Below are 21239 nucleotides of genomic sequence, written 5' to 3'. Positions count from 1 at the left end.
CAGCTTTCCGCTTTGTTCAGTGAAGCACAATGGTGAACCTCGTCGTATGTAAATCAGGTCTTGGAGGTGCCCACACAGCCCTCCTGACAATACTTGCAATCTCATTCACTTTATCACTCCTCCTTTTATTGATATTGGTGTTCCATATTCAGCGTTTTATTACTTATCACCGTGCAGTTATTCATATCAGCCCTTGTGAGCTGATCAAGGAGCAGAGTTTTTCACTTGCAGGGAGGCTTCTCTACTTTGTTGTTTTATCTTGTGCACACGTATAAAAAGGGCCTGAGGGAAAAAGACAATGCTGTCTGCTTTAACTCATCTCACTGCCTGACACTGAGGTATCAGGCACCGACAGGGGAGAGAGAATATTTTATCTGACATTGTCACTCTCTGTAGGAACCTCGGGGAGGCCGAGGCTGCTGTGACACACTTGGTGGTCAGCAGCACTGCACATGATTATGACAGCTCTGCTAGACTCGCTGAAGCCACAAGTCTATGTGTTACAATGAAGTAAAATCTTCATGATAGCACTGTGGGCTCTGGTTGTACTTTAATCATATTTTAAACTTTAAAGATATAGTCATGGGGGGTAAAAAGCATGCCAGGTTTTATAAAAAGTCAACTCCTTTTTCATTAACTTCAAATATCTCTTTTTTCCCAAGGTCATTCCTCATGTGGACAATGTGGAAGTGCATCTCATGAAGAAGGATACAACGTGTTCCCCTCATCTATTCACCAGATGACACAAGTCAGCTTTGAAAGTCCCCTATTGATTTGGATGAAATAGTACGAGAGAGGAAACATGGGAGCATCATTGTATCACTTGATTGCTTTCTTTGTGGCTGCGGGCACGATCCGCTGCCAGACAGTTTGCAACAGACAGGCTTCACTTGAATGGCACCTGAAACAACGCACAGTCCAAATGAATTGGACTCTCGTAGGAAACATCTGCACGGGCGTCTCCGAGTGCTGGGATTCTCCGGGGGGAGACGAGTCGAGCGGGCACCCTCCCGGCTTCCCACAGATATGCCCGCTTCAGCTGCAACACGGAGACAGACTGCTGATGTCTGCTGATGAAACGCTCAAGTTGTACGGCGTCAGACTCCTCAACGTTTCAAAACACGACTTTGAGAGCTGCTCTGCACGTGGTCAGATAAAAGATCAGTTCCTTTTCCCTCACAATATAAATGAGAGCGCACAAACGGAGGCCAAGTGGCTCGTTCCAGGTCATCATTACTTCATCGCTCTGCATGAGGGAGATCCGCAGCTGTGCAAGCTTGGCTTAAGGCTGAATGTGTCTGTTAAAACGCAACTTTGTCAGGGTTCTCCTCTGCTTCGACTTTGTTCAGGGAACGGTATTTGTCAAACAGACCTCTGGGAGGGCGCGTACCACTGTCGATGCCACCACCATTACTCTGGGAGGTTCTGTGAAAAGTTTGATGCCTGTTTGGATAACCCTTGTGAAAACAAAGGAGTCTGTTTGAGCAATGGATCCACAGATCCAAACCACAGAACATATAAATGTCTGTGTCCTCCACATTTTACAGGTAAGGACAAAACCCATTGTGGACCTCTCTTAAATTATTTGAATTAGAACTGGATCAAAAACTGTTATTACACTTCAGTGGTTTTATTTTTACCTTTGTTGTACAATGAAACTGTCTTGAATCAGATATTATTTGATGTGCTGAGGTACGTCCACATCAAAGAAAACCATCTCCTCAGAGAAACCTACCATCCTTGAATATTTTGTAACATCTGATTGATGCTTGTCATAGAATTTCACTCAATTTTAAGGAATATAAAAGAAACTTAAAACAGAATCAAGCTGTGTTCTTAATTATATATTTATTGGACATATAATGTTATTCAGCAAAAGCCCCGACACTCAGACGTAATGCAAACACAATTAATATTAAAACAGCTTGCATTCTAAATGACTTCTTTCTTAATCTCTTTGCTGCCAGCACACTCTCTTGCAGCAGTATATCTACAGTAATTATTTAATTTTCATTTTTTTCCAATTAGGAATCCAAATAAATAGCAGCAGAGTTCTGTGCATGTGGAAAAAAAAACTTCAATCCAGGCATAGGTTTTTGTTTCTGTGTTTCAGGTTTCAACACTCAACTGACTTTCCATTTGTTTCAGGGGTTAACTGCTCTGAAGTCATTGGGAAAGAAAACTGTGACAGGATTTGTGAAAACGGGACGTGTGTTCAAGTGTCGCCCACGTCCTTCAAATGCATCTGTGACACAGGAGTCTGTGGTAAGATGCTCTTACTCAAGTGGTTGTTGGTGTAGTACGAATGGATCGTCTGTCACTATGACGATGAGAACCTGTTCTTTGAGTGTTATCGCACACTTTTGATCCCTGACAGACGAAGCACATACGCAGACAATCTTTTTCTGTTTCTTTTCTCCACCGTTGACGTCGTACAACAAAGGCAGCGACAGAGATCTCACCGCATCCTGCTCTCAGATGCACATTTGCCTCACAGGGGCAACTATCTTCGGAAAGGTCAAAGCTGGAAACTACAAAAGCCATACATCATGAAAAGATCAGCATTTCCTTATGGGCTTTAAGCCCGATCCCACTTGGTTGTGGATTTGTCACTATAATATATGAAGTGGCCACTTCAAATCAAATACCTCATGTTACGACCAGTGACATGTGGTTGTAAAAAAGCCAGGGCTAAACATCTGGCTAACTGAGCATGTCGCAGTTGATCAAACAAAAGGTTTACAGCGATCAATTATAGTGTGATTTATTATATGTTGCTTCTGCTGAGCATATTAAATAGGACCTTTGATACCGGCCACCTTCTGTGAGCTCGCTAGAGCCAATGTAAAATATGGCTAAAAAGCAGCATTCGTAATATTTTATATTTTATTATTTAATGTACCTTGGGTGAAAGAGGTTTTCCCATTAGTTCTCTTAGATTTCTATACTTTCTTATCCTACTAAATTCTGTTTGTGTTACACTTGTGGTTTCAGTGGTGCACTCAGCTAATAATACACTTCAGTCCTCTATTTTTCATCGGCAGCCAAATTGTTTCCTGGCCCGGTGATTTAGTCGAAGTTAGCGAGGGCTCGTGTACTGATCTGGTGAGCTAGTTTATGAGACATTATCGCCTCACCCATTATTTAGGTAATGAGTCTCATTTGCTCCAGTAAAATACAGTTAGGTTAATGGGTATCGCACACAAATGGGTTACAAGACCTGGATAGTCCTCGATCTGCCCTGGATATCACTGTCTGCTGTAAAAACATCCCCGCAATGAGCTTCCTGGAGTAAAAAACTCCAGGTGGCTCCTCACACTGATTCATTGTTTTGTGTGGAGCACAATTTGTCCTGGCAGCATTCTTGAAGTGTCATAGCTTCGCCTTTCCCGAGTCAAGCCCATGCTTTCAGCTTATTATTTTGGAGATGTGGTTTCAAGGTTACTTCTAGTGCCGTCTGGCATCTGCTTTTACAAGAGCAGATTAAGGCCATCCAGAAGAAGGAGAAGTTGTTGTTTTTTTGTGTTCTTTTCTTTGTTTTAATGGAGCTTGTGTTCTGTATGGGGATTCAAGGGTATACATTTCTGAGAGCAACAACAACTCTGAACTTATTTAACGCTGAAACAAGAATATAACAAGATAATGCTTTGAATCTTTTAAGAGGAGCAATCTGCCTTTGCCTTTATCCTCCTGTATGCCTTGAATAGTGAATGCATGCACTACTGGATTCCTTCTGATAAACAACATCAACAAAGAGTTCATGTGTTTTACAGCGAACGTAGAAGTACATCATAGCGAATACAAACTTTGAAATAATTCTCCCTCTTTTATATCTGACTAAATTGTCTTAAAGCAGAAGTAAGCGCAATGTTTGTGTTAATTTAAGTCTTAAATAGTTGTATCTTCCGACAGCAATCACTTATATAGAGTGTTTGGTCTGAAACAAGGGTCTGTCAGTCACTCTGCTCTGCTGTAAGCCGAGGAGAAAGCTTTCCTTGTATCCTACAACCTTTATCCAATGAGGAGAGAGAACAGCATAAAGGGGCGGTCCTCTCTGTGTGTGCAGCCAAGGGATGCGCGTGAATGTGGTGACGTAGAGACGAGGGCGGGGACTGCTAACTCCATCGGCTGACAAGGGGTTAGCCAAAACGACCGGATCGCTTACTTCTTTAAATTTTACATTTGTTTCTTAGAATATTACTCCCACTTCATACGTAAGAACTCTTCTTTCATGTTAGATATGTTAAGAGAACTCACTGCATTGGCTTTAGCCCTCTTTATTTAATAAAACACAATGCATCTGTGAATAACTGAACCAGTAACAGTCGGCATTGTAAGAAAAAAAGAAAAATCTCTACTCTTGCGTAGTTTGAGGTGGATAATTCATATAATTCACGTCAGAAACAAATTGGTGAGTTACACACACCCTCTGCCTTTTCCAGCTTTTATCTAATTTGCTTTAATTGCCGCTGCTCTCTCAAGTAAGCAGACTCCGCTGGGTGCTTTCCGCATAGTCATGGTGTCCTCCTGTCCCATCAGCTTCTTGGGAGTTCTGTGTAGCTTGTGCTTCCTCTACCTCCCTGCTGCAGTTGCCTCATTAATCAACTGGAAGTTAGTGGCTGCTCCAGCACTGGCTGCCCTCATAGGCCAAAGTCTATGCGCACAGAATAATGAGCCGAACTCATGGGACGTTTCAAATGAGATTTTCTTTTGATTTGACTCTCCTTTGCGCTACCTCTAGGGTATTTGTAGCAAGGTATTACCATCTTTATGGGGCCATTTTCATTTGGTGTAAGGTGTTAATTGTTTTTGCAATCTTGTTGGAAGTGATATCAATTTTTTAAGCTTAATTTAAACTATATATGCACTCATTACCCTTGTTAAACAGTTTAATTAGAGACTGACACAACGTTGTTTCTTTATGTATATTAGATTGCTGTAGATTATAATCACTGCGTTGAGAGGGGTGTCGGTGATCTGTGGGAGACATAAACGCTGGCGCAAATACAAATGATCCAAAGCAAAATGATCACATATTAGGAAGTTCTCCCTCTCGAGTGCAGAGAGTGCCGCAGCCATTATCTGTGTCATAAATACACACGACAGCTGGAGAAATTTCCTAAAAATATATAGAAGTTTGTAGTGGTGCAACTTTTTTAGTGGAGCAGTTATGAAAAGTCAGTTTCTGGTGGAAAATGAGCTGAGGAAAAAGCAAGCCCTGAAGTTGTACACAGTAAGATTGATGCCCACAGAGGAGGCTGTGAGGAGCCTCTGGGACATGAGCACTTGTATCAGCAGGGGGATTAAAGAAACTATGCAAAGAAAGAGTCACTGGAAAGATAAATGTGTAGGCACCTTGTGAAGAACACAAAAATGAAAACCCTCACATGGGAATAACATCAAATTTTATTCACCTTGAACCTGCAGTGAATTCAGTCTAATTTTATCCTTTGCATACAATGTGACTACAGCATTATCCGCTCTCTGGTTAATCTGCTGCTGGTGAAATTCTTGTGGCACTGCAGTATTTAGAAAACCCGGGCTACAGCTTAATTCAGACTTACTTTATTTTGGAAAATGCTTACACTATAATTCAGGCCACAGCACTGACTGCTTAGTTTACAGTTAGGGGAAAATCCTCCATGAAAATCATTCATTCTGTTCTGTATATCTTTGTGATAACTTTCCTTTTATTACTGTGCTTGGTGCAGAGGTTTCAAGTATAGAAGTGCCTGATACACCCTCCCAAAAATATGTGCGTTTTAAAAGGGCAACATATATTCATGAATAGACTATTTCGCCTCTTGTACGTATATTGTTAGGTATTGAGCTGGAGTTTCAAAAAAGGGAGGAACATGTCTCCTCAGAAATAGAAAATATGACTGTCCCCATTTCAACTGGCTGGAACCGTGACAGTTAAATAACAGCCGAAATCCTTAGTAAACACTTTTCTCACAAGGATCACATAAGGATCACATGAGAAACACACATCACGTTGTGTGTAACAGTACCATCACTTAGCAGACAAATGGGCTGATGGGGATGATGCTGACCTGAATTCTCATTTATTTAGATGCTATGTGTAGACTGGCAGCTGCACACTGTCAAATCCTTCTGTGCTGCATTAGTGCAAACTAAACACAAAAACGCAACACCCTGAGGTGGAGGAAATTGTCCACCTAAAGGACTAACTAAAAACACAAGGAGGGCACATAAGCATGCATTATTTAGGTGAACCAAACCTGATAATTTCTTTGCTCAGCTGTTGAAGACACATGCACGGCTCTTAATTCTCAGTGAAGAGTAACAGGCACAAACACAGAGCTGTTAAATATACTATGCAGATACCTTTTGCACATTATTAAGAACTAAAAGGGGCAGCCATAATTGAGGTAGTTAGTTAGCCTTTTCTGTATCTTGATGTAAATATTACTTCAATCTGCTGGGGAAAACCATGGTACCCCTAATTATCTTCTAATTGGTTTGGTGTGCAGGTGTTTAAGGTGACGTTATCTGAAGGTGACAGTTAGATAAAGTTCTGACAGCAGTGATGACGCTGTTGCCTTTAGATTAATTGCGATAATATTTGCTTAAATTGTATACATGCCTAATGGCAGGGGATGGCACAGCATGTGTCTCTCTCCTGTGTAATTATTAATATAACACGTCAATCACCTCTACCTCCATGGATTATATGTCATGTCACTCATATCTTTTCATGCAGAAATGTGGTTAAATCACAATTTCAGTGTTTCTATGTGTTTTAGTAGTTCGGAGCAAGATTCAGTGATGCGAGCGCATGAAGTTTTGTTTATTCTATGTGTTTTTTTATAGGCCCACTTCATGAGAAGAAGAGCGCCCCCTGTCATCCAAATCCCTGCAGAAATGGCGGCTCATGCGAGGAAACCGCCAGTGGATCTGTTTGTCGTTGTCCAGAAGGATTCGGGGGCCTCAACTGTGATTCCAAAGTTGACTTCAATTGCAAGTCATATGCATGTCAAGAGGAGCAGATTTGCACTGCAGGCGAGCGTGTGAGGACTTAATTTCCCTTATTTGTATTATCTCAGAGGGACATAAACAAGAAATGGCACATGAAAATTAATATAGTGTCTTAAAACAAGATCAAATGGCTTCAGTCTGAAGGCTGCGGCAGCAATTAATATTTCCCCCTGAAGATGAGCTAAGGGAAAGAGTATTTGCCTCCACGAGCATTTTGATTGCATGTCCCACTGCATATTTAAGTGCCAGTTTGAAATGGCTCTCATCAAAAGCTTTTTGTAATTGGATGCCTGCTGCAATTTTCACCTTTCTCTGGAAATGTTATTGTGGTCATACATTTTGCAGAGGCAGTTGTGTTCCTAATGTTCTAGAGGATACACTAGAGAAAATGCAGTAATGGTCTAATTGTCTTTTTCTGACCTTTATTTTGTTCATTACAGTTTGCCAAGTGCACTACACATATTCACAGCCCACCTAAGACCACAAGAGTAGGGCAGGCTAAAAGGGACATTTATCTAAATAATGCCTGATATTGCTGCTGCTTGACATAGATATTTTTTCCCCATAAGCTTAATTTGAAATTCAAATCCTTTTAACGTTGAATTACAGAACATTAGCATTTATTAGCCTCTTATAATATTTATAACTCATATTTAAATGCATATAAAACCCATTATTTACTTGCCTACTTAGATTTCACTATGTAATTGCAGATATCAGTAACAAATAATGAGTAAATCGCCACAATTTAATCTCCATGATTATTCGTACTTTTGTTGATAATGTTTCTGCAGTTATCTGATGGGCCTTTTGTATAATCTAACCCCTTGTTCCCAAGCTGACAAGTGACCTGGATTGTTTTGCCTCTGTATTGCAGGCCTCTGAATGTGTCTGTGCAGATGGTAATGTAGTCCCAGCATGCAGGAGGCAGAAGAACCTGTGCAGCCCATCACCATGTCTCAACAATGCCACCTGTGTGTCCAGGGGAAATGATTATGTCTGCAGGTGAAACACATAGAAGAATCTAATAGAGGCCACACTCACAGTCCCCTCTCTAGATGATTGGGTTGTCTTGTGAATGCGTGTCCCACTCTGAGTGAATAAATTGGATGTTTTTTGGGCTTTTTTTTTATTCCACCTTTTAATGTTATTAAATTTTACTTTAAAAGAGCTTGAGGACTAATACAAAACTACCCAGCAGAGCTCAAGCCTCATTATTTCTTATTGTCAACCATTCCCAAGAAAATGACCATGAACTGATCCCACTCACAAGTACTGTATTATCTGTGAATCGTAAGCCTGAACTATTAGAAACATCATGGTCACAGTGTTAAAACACGTGACTTGCTACATGTACAGCAGAAATGGGCACTGTGTGTTACTGTTATTCAATTCTGACTAAAACACCAAATGTGTATTAGTTCACAGCTAAAATGAATCAGCTAAATGCAATATTTACCCTGGTTTGAGTAAAATTTTCTCATCACTACAGTGCCCGGGTGTTTTAAGAAATTAACTCCCTTTAAAAAAAAACAACTATACCCTAGTGAGCCATGAAAATTCATATCTTCACTAGAAATTAATGAGCTTGGGGCTGAGTGACACAAATAGGGTATGGAGGTTGAAAAGAGAGACATGGACTAATATGCTGGTGTTGGTTTTATAGCATCAGCATTATCCTTAAAATTGATTTTTAGAAATATAGGTGTTGAACAAGTTGTTTACAACCATCTTTCTTTTTCAACATCCTCTCTGTCTGATATCTTTTAAATACAGTTATTACACTGCAGTTGATAGGTCTACATCATTTAGCTCAATGTGCCTTTTACGTTATTAATATACACACAGTATCTGAATGTTATAGATTCTTTCCTGAAACCTGGAAAACAAGGTCGTTTTTCTTTCTTTTTTTTGCTCTTACAATCATAATCGAACAGTGTACAGTATGAGAATTACTAGGAGAGCAAATGAAGAACAGTTCAATCAGTAAAAACACAAGGGTATTTTTTCATAGTTTTAAGAAAGTATAATCTGTGGCTCATAATAAAATTTAATTTGTCCTGATTCCACCCATTTAACAAACCAACAGTCTAATTGGCACACACTATCTCACCCAGGTCTGCATCACAAACAGGTCATGTAGAAAACAAAATTATAACCCTGTGTATCTTGTAAAAAAAAAAAAAAAAAAAAGCTTGTTAGTGCTCAAGGCCCTGGATGAATTGATTCTGATGACACTGACCTCCTCCCAACAGATGTCTGAGAGGGTATTCTGGGAAGAACTGTGAAGAAATAATTGACTACTGCAGGCTGCTCAATATCAACTGCCTAAATGAGGGATTGTGCCTGAGTGTAATTGGCGGATATCAGGTAAGTAATTCAATGTTTCAGTCTTAATGAAATACTCTCAAGCCCACAAAATATGACTTGCGTTGCACCTTAATGGGGGTTACAGTATGAACAGAGGGTGAACACATTCATACACAGCGCTGATAGAGCCCTGACTTCAAGATAAAAATGTCATAATGAGAGTCATCCCACGCTGCACATGATTGAATGCAGTGCAAGAATTATCCAATTTGTTCGTATGGCTGTAATGTACGATAAATACCAGCAAGCTTCTTCTCTTCATATGTTGGATGTTCTGAGCATATCAGTGTGTATTATGTGTGTATCTTCCATGTAAACACATCTTTAAAGACATTTTCTTAAAGATGGAATTTCAGTTATCTCTGTTAATGATGATGATTTTACTGTCAAATGTTTCAGACTGGCAGCCACTGACATAACTCCCATTTGTCTTTGAACGATTCGAAAATCTAAACGTTAGGCTGTGCATGTATGGTCTATTGAATTTTTTTTTTTTTTTGACATAAATATACTGCATGTCGCAACATGATAGGTCCCTCCATCTTTGGTCTCCAACAATGTATGCTTACGAAAACCATCATTAATTGGAATTCAAAAAATACAAAACGTGAGAGGTACAACATGTCTACAGACAGCAGTAATTCAATTCTAACCCATTAATCATTGTGAGTATGTGGATGCTTTGCCCAGACAGGCAGGTTCTGGTCTAATTTGCCTCTCTATTGCTCACTCTCCTCAAATGTCTGTATATTTTACAACACCTGAGACTGCTCCGTAATGCCCCATAGCTCCTAATTATTCTCTATCAGTCTTGTTCCATTAGACCACTGAGAGTGTTCTTAATCTAAAACCCACTCTAAGATGCCTCATGTTGATGCGCCTCCAGCCGGGGTCAGACATAATCAGAAAGTGTTGCTCACTTCAAATGGGCCTTTTCTTTCTTTTCGTGTTTTTCATTTATATTTTTTATGTGATTTTTCCTTTGAGCATGAAAAACCATTGAGTTAGTGTATTAAGAGCAGACTGCTAGTTTTATTACTCCTGTTGTAAAGAAGCTCCTAACACTCATACAACAAGAATGAAACTAGAGGACACATTAAGAAGTTGATTTTATTTGTAGATATACATGTACAGACCAGTCATTCAGAACACACTTACTTTACACGCTTTAGCCACCTCCAACACATCGGATTTTAAAATGAGTAAAACAAAACAAAACAAAACAAAACAAAGATATTTGGTTTAGTGCTGATTTCTAGTTGAAAAGGGTTGGTTCACCTACATTAGAGCTAATGATTTTCTCAGTACCAATAATGGCACAACATCCAACCAGGCAGAAAGGTCTGGTTTCATTTTGTTTCACAATATCCACTTCACCACTTTTATTTCTGATGTTCTCAACTTAGAAATATTTCTTGGTCATTCAGTGTAGTCCATTTCCCTTTAACCCACCTTTTTCAAAAGAAATGATGCCTGAGATTTACATAATATACTTAACAACCCTCGATGGAAATTAAATGTGCTGTTTACTTTAAGTCTTTTCTGTCTTTCTTTTTCTGTGACCATCACAAATTCCCTTTATCTTCATAATATTGAGGTAGTGGCTCATATCTCAGAGGACAATATCATACAACCTTAGAAAATCAAATTAAACCTATCTATGATGAGAGATGTCATTTAGCAGAGTAAAGCTTTTATTTTGTAGTTTTGGTGAACTGACCCTTTTATTTGAGGTCTTTTATTGCCAGATCAGACGAACTGTGCAAATTGGTGTCATCTGTATTCATGGCAACAAGGGTAAAATGGATCAGATTCACACATTGGGAAAAAAAATCCCAAGTGGAAGTCCATAATTTAACCCACATAGTCATTTCATTTGCTGCTGAGTTACAGCAAAAACAATAAAAAACATCTACTGACTCTGATAGATAGTCCTCTGTCTGATATTATTTTGGTGGTATCGGCTGATTAATTTGCTGCTGATCACTCGAATATCCTTCTGTTTTCCCGCAGTGTGTTTGTACTCCAGGATGGATTGGAGAGTTTTGTCAATATGTGGGCAATGCCTGCTTGATAAAACCAAACAGCTGTTTGAACGGAGCCACATGCATCACAACAAGTCAGCCATCGTTTCCCCCTCAGTACACCTGCAAATGCCTCCCCGGCTTCACAGGTGAGAGATAACTTCACTATATTGTGTGTTTTTGCCCTCTTTCCATCTGTCTGTCCATCTGTCTGTTGGCAGGATATCTCAAAATATGGATCGATGTGTACAAACCCTTGTGGGAAGGTTGGTTGTGGGGCAAGGGATGACTGATTAATGTTTGGGGAAAATCTGATGTGGAGCTGGCATAGCCTGACAGTTACGTGCTATTGGCAGAGGTTTGATCTCTGTTATGACATTTACAGATGTTGTCATTACGTAAACAACATGTAAATGCGATGTATGCTTAATGCCACTTAAGCGCGTGAAGCACACATGCAACACAGAGAGTGAAAGCTGTAATTTTCAGAATATTCCACTCCTTCAAGACAGTATCCTGTTTGCATGTAGGACATTTGACACAGAAAGCACTCCTGCTGAGAGCTTTCTGTGAATTATAGATGTCTCTATTTTGCCCTTTGTTGGTGTTTTAAGGCAGATGGCATAAAAATGGCTTAAAATCAAGAGACAAGTCATGAGAAACTCATGTAGTGCATAATTTAGATTATGCTAGAACAAATACACTCATGCTCAGAGAAAATACTGTTTCCTGGCTAGCTGTCAAATTTGAGTCGTTTAAAAACTGGACAGGGGAAATGCATTCCATGCTGCCACCTTGGTATTATAAAAAAAAAAAAACCTAATGCTCACATCTTACATGAGTCAAAATCTTAATCTGACGCATTATCAGTTTACTGAGTGGGATGTGATCGGTTTAATCCACCATTAACCACGGAATAAACTGACATACTACTGTAGACTGACAGCTAAAAGACGTTAAGGCTGCATTAAACCTGTCTTTGATCTTTACCAACATTCAAGAGAGGCTGAGCAACTAGCAGACTGGTATTTACTTGTGTCGCAGCTGCAGTTGTTCCACTAACATTAGAAAAAAGCTCCTCCATGTGCTCGACTGTCTGACCCAGAGTGGCATGGAAAAATACGATTCTTTAATGGGGGTTTTTCCTTCTGTGTCCATACTCACCGGGCAAAAGCGAGCTGCTCTGAGGAGAGGTTCCTTGTAGCCACAGGTGAAAACCATTGGTGTTGGTGCAGCACACTGATCGGCGCATACTCCTGCCCTGACTGAGCTGGCCCAAGGCTCTCCGTCGCTGTCCCGGGTGCTGAAGTTCCAGAGGCCTCTCCTCTTGGTTCATTCCTCCCTGGGCACCTGGCTGGACCTGTCGGGTGTACAGAGACACTCCAATATGTATACACAAAATGTCATATTTGATGTTGAGATTATCAACATTGAAAAAAGAGGGAGAAGCGAGCACTCATCAAAAAAAAGGATAAAACTTTAGGAGGTGTATGGCTACAGCACAAACAGAAAAGGGGAGGAAAGCCAGCACACTCACGATCCCTTTGACAAATCTTTATTACAGGACAGGCAAGCACAGACGTTTCGACCGAAGTCTTTTTCAATGTGAGATTATCAACATTACCATCCAGTCCACTGTTTCCCAAGACAACAAATCTTTTTTTCCCATTTGCAAAGGACCATGTACAATGTTAAACATAAACCATTTCCATTAGATGCGTTGTATCTGAGTTAGCATGAAATAGCCAGCCTTGCATCTGCAGAAACACTTAAAGTCCTGTTTTGGTGTTTTGGTGTTTGCTAATGTCCACATAGCTGCTGACTGCTCTCAAACACTGTTTGTCATATTAGGGTTTATCTGTGACCTCTAATATTGTACATGGGTCAGCAGGGAGCCATAGTCAGAGGGGAGGGCAATCTGTAATCGTCAGATTTCAGTTCAAAGTGCCATGTCTGGAAGTATTCACTTTGATTAATATCTCCAAAGACTGAATAACAGCCTCTGTTCCATAAGTGACCTCTGACCTCTGACCACCCCGAGGAGGTGGACAAGGAGGAACACAAACTCCCTGCAGCGATCAATGCCTGTGTTATTAGTAGTAGTATTAGAGCAGTAATTCTTTTGGATTTACTGCATATCAAACTTCGAGAAAGCGTCTGTGTGATGCAGAGGGGAGAGATTTGTCTCCGTCTGCCTGAATCCAAAGAGGCAAACACCCAAACAAGCATCAACAATGACTATTTCAAACCCCAATCTGTGGTTGGTTGTGATGTATAAATCACAAGCCAGCGACAGATTTTAAGCAAAGGCCAGTTCTCTTGATGAAGTAATTCTTTTAACCTTGAAGCTTATTTACCAGTAGCTTTGCCTGCTTGACATTTCTAAGGCCTGCCACTGATTGTATTTAATCCAAATACTCTGGCAAACTGCTCCCTAATTAGCTGCCAGCTCAGAACATGGCCAAAACTTGTAAAGCTATCAATGACAACTGTTCTAAAAAAGGGAACAAGTGAACAAGAGACACAAAAACAAAAGAGGTTGTTATGGAATATGAGATAAAAAAAGTGACCTTTTTCATTAACTGAGCTTGAAAAACACTGAACAAATTCATAGAGTTTTCACAAGTGTTTCATGGTTTCATGACCTACCAGGCTGGAGTGCAGAATTAAAACCATGTTTACAGTAATATTTTAGTAATGACAGGTTAATCCTTTGAGCACAATAAATATTTGGAGTTCACATCAGTACTCGGAGTTCAGAATATGGAATTTGGACTGTTGGACATTTTTTTATTCATCAACTTCTGTGATTCAGCACATTTATTTTGAAATAAAGTGTTGGATATTACATTAAAGGGCAGAGTATTTCTAGTTGGTTAAAATCAATAGAGAAAGAACCATGGGGCATATATCACCTCTTAAGCAGATGGTTTCCAAAGTTTAGAAGTTTAAAAGTAATTTGACAGGTACACATGAAGTTATATGAAATCATTATATTAAATATTTATTGAAAATACTTTCCAGATGAAAATCTTTGACCCATAGACATCAGAAGATAATTAAAGTCAGTGGAGACGCTCCCCCAGGTCTTCTCTGCAGCCACCCTCAGCTCTGGCTTGTTCTGGGGTCTCCCTCTGCCTTTCGTCTGGCCTTCAGTAAGAGGATTGCAGCTCGACTGGCCTGAGATCAGGTGTTGTGCCTCGGCCAGTCGAGGACACTCACCTCGTCTCCCTGAGAAAAAAGCTCTGCGGTTGCTCTGGCCGTATGTTTAGGACTGCCGTCCCGCTGAATGATGAAATGTCGTCCAATGAGTTTAGAGGCGTTTGGCTCAATCTGAGCGCAGAATGCTTCTGTATACCTCTGCATTCATCCTGCTGCTTCCATCAGCAGTGAAATCATCAATAAATGCCAGTGTGCCAGTTCCATTGGCAGCCATACAGCCCAAGCCATAACAGAACCAACAGAGTGTTTGAAAGATGAAGCGGTGGCTTTGGTTCATGAGCTGTTCGTTTTTTTTTTTTTTTCTCCTCCACACTTTCCCAGTTCCATCATTTTGATTGAGGTTGATTTTTGTTTCATCAGTCCAAAGAACTTTTTTCCCCACAAATTCACCAGTTTCTTTTCATATGTTTTTTTTTTCTTTTTGCGAATTGCTTCCCGGCCATGTTGGCTACAGAAACTTTGTATATTGCAGTAAATCCTCTTGTTGACAGGGAAACATGTACACCCACATCGTGAAGAGCAGGTTTAGTTTGCTGGGTGGTTAAGGTGTTTTTCTTCAACATGCACATGTTTTTCCATTTTTCCTAAAAGCCTAGTTCTCAGTGGCCAACCAGCTCATTTGACATTTTGTAGTTCTCTTGTGCAAACCTGCCTTTCTTTTACAATATACCCATCTGCTGACTTTGGCACACCAGCTTTGAAATGTCACTGATAGACTGTTGCTTTTTTGAGCCTCTGTTATTATTTTCTTGACTTGCATGGTCACCTCTTTATGCTTCATATTGGCAGGGAACTCCACCTCAATCTAAAGGGCAACTCTCATCTCTCAGTCAACTCTATGAGCTCCTTTGTGCATGAACTGACTTTGAAACGACACGTAGCTGCCCCAGAAACATTAAGTGGCCAAGTGTCCAATTATTTTGAACCCTTGCAGTTTGGGCACTTCTCTCTTAGAGAGGTTATATCTTGCACACAGCTCCTTCCATAGTCACGTTAAACCTACTCAAATTAAAGCAGAGACTTGGCACTTTAATGTAGTATCCATTATTTCATTTCAATTGGATGTGATGATGCTCAGAGCCTGAGGAGCTAGATATACTTGCAGTCTGGACTCTGCCTTCAAATAAGCGAAATGCTACTGTGATTTTCTGTCTAGCAGAGGTGCTGTAGGAGAGACACATTGTTTAACTCATTCTGAGTCACTCTACTCTCCTATTGAAGATGATGTTTGAAACATTGCTTTATCTTAGTAAGTAATACAAAGATTCAAGAGGATTTTTTTCTTGACATCATGCATTTAAAACAAATTACACTGTTTTTTCAGAAGCAAATGATTTATTAAACTCAGTATGCACATCATCTCAGTTAACATTATTTAACAAGAAATTGACAGTTTTGGAGTTCGTTGTGATGCTCAGTCAACATTGTTTACATTGTACAAGGGTTAGTATAGTAAAGCACAGAATTGTTCTCCGCTTGTTCTATTGCTTAAACAACCAGTGAATATGATTTTTTTTTTTTTACCTTCCCCAGTGCTCTCAGTTTTTGGCCTATAGCATATTTCCCCATCTAGCCTTAAGTCCTGACACACTCACCTGTCAGTCAGATAAGCCCTTACATAGCACTACATGAACAAGATTTTTTTCCCTCTGTTCAAAGCTTAAATCTGTTGCCACTTCAGTAATGGAAAATTGTCTCTTACACCATGGCAGGTCTTAGTGACTGATAGAATTCATCATTTTCTGGCATCTTGGGATTTTCACTTTGGAATTTCAGGCAATGCAGCATAGAAAGGCCAATTTAATTCCAAGCTCTGCCCAGAAAGCCCACAGTACTCTATCACAGATCATAACTCAGGATACATTACCCCAGCCCCAGCATTCAGGTTTCATTTTGGAAGCCTTTATTTCTCACAGAACAACAAACTCTTGGCATATATTTTGCTGGCCTCGTTCACACTTCCTCATTCTTGTTTAATTGTGTGCATAATAATAAAAAGTGCGGGGTTAGACATCCATTTTAATGCTTTATGCAGTAAGACATCTATAGCATCGACTGTACTGAGGATCCAGTGCACTAAGGACAGATTTTAAAAATCATCTGTAATTCTTCACTTTAAATAAACAAGGTTTTAGCATTTAAACCTTTATCCAGAAAATAAGAGTTCTCTGGCCTTAAATGACCCAAAGATAAATAGCCTAATTACTGTGCACAGGAGCCAGAAGTGTTTTACCAAAACAATTAACATAAAAAAAAAGATTTCGAGTCATTTTCGACCTTCAGGATGATTTTTTATCTTTGAATATTTGTTGACTTTTCAGATTTACAAAGCACCACATTTCATATGAATTGAATTTCATTAAAAGAGGCCATAGCACTACATCATTGATTTTATTCACAGTCACAAATGACTGTAGGTGTTTCTAAGATTTTTGCGGGACAAATTTATGTAATTTGCCACTGCACGGCGCAGCATATTTTGTATATAATGACCTGTAGCAGATAGCGAGCAGATGATATCAATCATAGTGTTTGTGCTGTAGCATGAGGTTGCTGCTGTCAAGAAGGGACTTTCACTACATGTCATTGCCGCTCTGTTATTGATGATAGGACATTTTAAATTAATAACCTGTGCTGGAAGACACCCACCCCCAACCACAGTGGTAAGCAGCTGCTGAGGCAGCTGAGCATAACACCAATCTCCTATCAAGCATCCCCCACCTCATTTGCTCCCTTCAGACAGGACAACGCTCATTATTAAGTGTCCATTTTCTTAACAAGAAAGTGAGTCCAACCAGTCCAACCATTAGATCACAGTTTGATTTCCCAGGGCTTCACCAAGGACTTCTGTGGTAATTATTGTTTCAGAGGAGAAGAGGTTCAAACAGTTTGTTCAAACCTATTTATTTTTTTGGTGAGATAATTTAGAGACAACAGAAACCATGCTCATACTGTACTGCAAAGGCTAGCAGCCAGTTAGCTCAGCTTAGCATGAAGACTAGCACAGGAAAATGGATAAACATTGCCAGATTTCTACACTTAAATGTTTAGTTTTTTCCCTTTACCTATTCGTTAACCCTACAAACAAGCAAGTTGGAGGATACTGTAGGTTGCCAAAGTTATTTCTACCTTTTAGAAGTCAAAGCTGGACTCACTTTCTCCCTCTGTTTTCATATGCTATGCTGTGCTAAGCTACATAATGTGTTTGACATGCATAATTTGCATGTGATTCTTAAAGGAAGTAGCTGTATCTCAATGTCAATGCAATGCATGGGTAATATCCTATCTGTTCAGGTCCTCTGTATGATAGGGATGCACTTTAGATGCAGCTAATTGCAGCATATGTTTTTTTTTTCTAAACTTCCATCACAGGCACAAAATGTGAGACTGAGATCAACGAGTGCGACTCCAGCCCCTGTCGGCACAACGCCACATGCTCTGATTTGCTGGGACGCTACGAATGCCAATGTCCTACAGGTATGCTGGTTTTCATCCATAACTCGAGCTTTATGATAATGTCTAAGTGATATCACAGTGTTGTGTTTAGCAGCCAGCACTGCAGACCTTTTTAACTTCAATGCGGTTAATATGGCCTAATATCCTCAGGCCCTGCGGCCCCTCATGCTGCACTGATGACCAAAGGTGGTTGCCCTTTGCCAGCAGGGTTCTCTACACTGTGACACATCCTGCCTGTGGACATCAGGCTAGAGAAGTCAGAGTGATTTAAGTCATAACATGAATCAGAGATTTTACCAATACTCTGTTAACTAGAATTTTGTTTAAAATTCTTAATCAGAATAAATGTTTTTCATACTTTCTGACACGTTTAAGGAAAGCAATGCAATGACTTTAATTATGAAGCTATGTCATGATGAAAAAAGCTATGATAAAAAAGCCTACCTCTCAGCATTCTACTGATCAAAACATTGCACACTGTGCAGCACATCAGGCAACATAGTCACATTATTCACAGTATCGTTTTACGGTCTTGGCCTGTGATTGACAGCTCAGAGTAATCAGGAGCCCATTGCCAGAACTCAATAATGCAACTAAATTGTGCAAATATTATATTATGAAACTCCCATTAATATAATTTTCCTGTAATTGCTTATTGTGCCTTGCCGGCTGAGTCTAAATTTACATTCGCTGAACGTAAACTGCTGGACCACTCGCAGGAGGTCTCTGTTGTTGGCACTGAGCATTTAGTGTGCCTGCCTGGGAATTGCTCTTGCCCACTTTACCGGAACGTTACACAGCACATACAGACCAAAGACACTGAGGGCAGAGCATCTTAGAGGCCATATGAAGTTTTTCTCTCAAGAATTTGACACTGTTATTTTTAGCAGTTGTTCTCAGCAAATTATTTGTCTCTTTAGGGAAATAGAACATTGATGGTAATGAAACATTATGTTTGTTCACTCTTGTCCAATTAAACATTAAAGGACGATACCAGTGTTAATGACACATGGGTCACGGAGTCCCTTTGCCTCATCAGCTCCTGAGAGCAAGGCACATTAGTCAGTATTTAAAGTGACATTCAGAGGTGGAATTTTATTTTCATCAACTGATGAAATGGGTCAGCCCATAGGTGCAACTCTATAGTTTTAAAGGACTGTGAATCATCCATCCATACTGTACGTCGTCCATTCATCCATAGCATTTGGAAATAACTGTATAACTTTGTTCGGTGGGTTGTGGGAGGCAGGATGCTCCCCCAGCATGCATCGGGTGAGACGTAGGGCACACCCTGGACAGGTTGCCAGTCTGTCTCATTGCTTACACACTGACAGAAAAACAAAGTCATACCTACAGGGAATTTATAGTTTCCAGTTCACTTAACTAGCATGTCTTTGAACTTGGGGAGGAAACTGCAGGAAATCCTTGCAGACACGAGGAAAACTTGCAGACTCACAGAAGACCAGCAGTTCAAACCCAGGTCTTTCAGAAAAAAACAATTGATAATGCAATAATAACAAAGAAACTTTAGTAACAAATAGGAATTTTCCGAGTGGAGGGCTTTACATTCTGTGGGTTGATGATTTAAATGCTGATTCTACTCATAATAAAACTAAACTAAATGCAAATCGTTGTATTCAACCAGTCTAAGCAAAAAACTTTCAAGGATGACCATCTCTATAGCAAAAGTGTCTTATCTTTTCTTCCTTTATCTCATTTCCTGAGACAGCAGATCTGATGCAACTGTCCCTTGTGCGTTTTTGGTTGAGCATCATTGTGGAAATCTGGCTGTGCTGTTAGAGCAATGAGGGGGTGGGCTGATGGCTATGTCACTGAGGTTATCAAAAAGGAACCTCCCATCACAGATGTCAAGTTGAATTAGACCCACGACACCCCAGAAGGCTCAACGGTTATCGTGTGCCGCCCCCGGTACACCTGCTCTGAGCATGGATCAGGACTGTACCCTCCTGCCCCGGCCTGTCTGTCCATTTAGGAACATACATGAGTGGATTTATGCTGTCACTATTAAAACCACAGTCAGCATAAAACGGCACATTGTGGACCTATGCTAAAAAGCTCTTAAAGTCTAGAGAGTGTTGTTTTACCACTGACTTGACACCGTTATTTGCTATTTCTCCCATCTTAAACACAAGATAGAGACCTGTCCTTTGCACACAAGCTGGTGCCTTTTCTTTTTAGCCAGGGCCAGTGCCTGCTCTTTTCAGCCTCCTCTGAAGCTGCCTTTGCAGCCTGCCGTAATCCCCAATCATGAATCCCTAACTCCCTGAGTAAACTGGTACTAGATGTGGACGCAGATCCATGGTAACGAAATTCCACAGGGCGTATGCTGGCTTTCCAGCCTTGCTACTAAATCTCATCTGTTATCTCAGTAAACGTAAGCCTCTTCCGCTCATATGCCTCATCTACTGCATCTTCTCATGGTGAAGTGGTTTCTACAACGTCAGAAATAGTCTGCTGAGTTTTGGACCACATGTCCTAAGACCAAAGTCTTAAGACCAAAGTCTTAAGGCATGTGTTGAATGATAAGTTGTTGGCCTGCTCCTTTTTTTTCATAAGCCCTGCCTGCCACTGAATATATTATATTGTACCAAATCAATGACGCATGGCCTGAACAACAAGACATGTATAAAGCCAGTCTAATGCAGTGGAAGCTCTCCTAAAGCTTACAGAATTAATTTGAGTTGTTTCATGGTTAATGCCCTACAGGTGATGCCAAACGTATCATGTCTGAGAACAACGTGTGCAACATTCTGTCCTAAACTATTTATAAGGGTTTTCCTTAAGGGATGCAACATGATGTCGACCACAGACTCTGATAATTGTGTCAGTTGAGTATTAACAGCAAAGGAGTGAGGAAGGAAGGGATTAAAGGTAAAGAAAAAATAGGAAGCAGCACACATCCGAAGATTGCCTGTTCAAACTACTGATAAAAGTTAAACTGAGGCTCAAGTTAAATAGAAATTCAGGGAGGCACTGTGGCACATTGACTACGCTTCAAAACGGGGCCAGTCCTCCAGACGACCCACAATTGGCCCAATTTTGGCCTTGTTTATTAAATATATAGAGCTGCTGGCCTGGTACAGAGACATAAATTAGAGATGGGATTGCGGCACTGATCACAGATCTACTTTCTGCTGGTTCAATGTT

The 21239-nt window shown here is 40.2% G+C and overlaps 1 protein-coding gene across 1 annotated transcript in view; it reads left to right on the top strand.

Moving 5' to 3' along the window:
• Positions 1-802: 802 nt before the first annotated feature.
• The window catches only part of eys (eyes shut homolog), a gene marked incomplete at both ends in the record, with an annotated part of 145668 nt that continues 125231 nt past the window's right edge, over positions 803-21239 (top strand). The window contains 7 exons of the mRNA XM_083988625.1: positions 803-1547; positions 2149-2265; positions 6835-7031; positions 7877-8004; positions 9255-9369; positions 11383-11542; positions 17988-18092. Of these exons, the coding sequence (XP_083844751.1) occupies positions 803-1547; positions 2149-2265; positions 6835-7031; positions 7877-8004; positions 9255-9369; positions 11383-11542; positions 17988-18092 (1567 nt within the window). The remainder of the gene's footprint in view (positions 1548-2148; positions 2266-6834; positions 7032-7876; positions 8005-9254; positions 9370-11382; positions 11543-17987; positions 18093-21239) is intronic.

This window comes from Trachurus trachurus (assembly GCF_905171665.1).
Source record: "Trachurus trachurus genome assembly, chromosome: 15".
Classification (NCBI taxonomy): domain Eukaryota; kingdom Metazoa; phylum Chordata; class Actinopteri; order Carangiformes; family Carangidae; genus Trachurus; species Trachurus trachurus.
The sequence above is the reverse complement of the archived record's forward strand: the minus strand, read 5'-3'. Positions and strand labels throughout refer to the sequence as shown.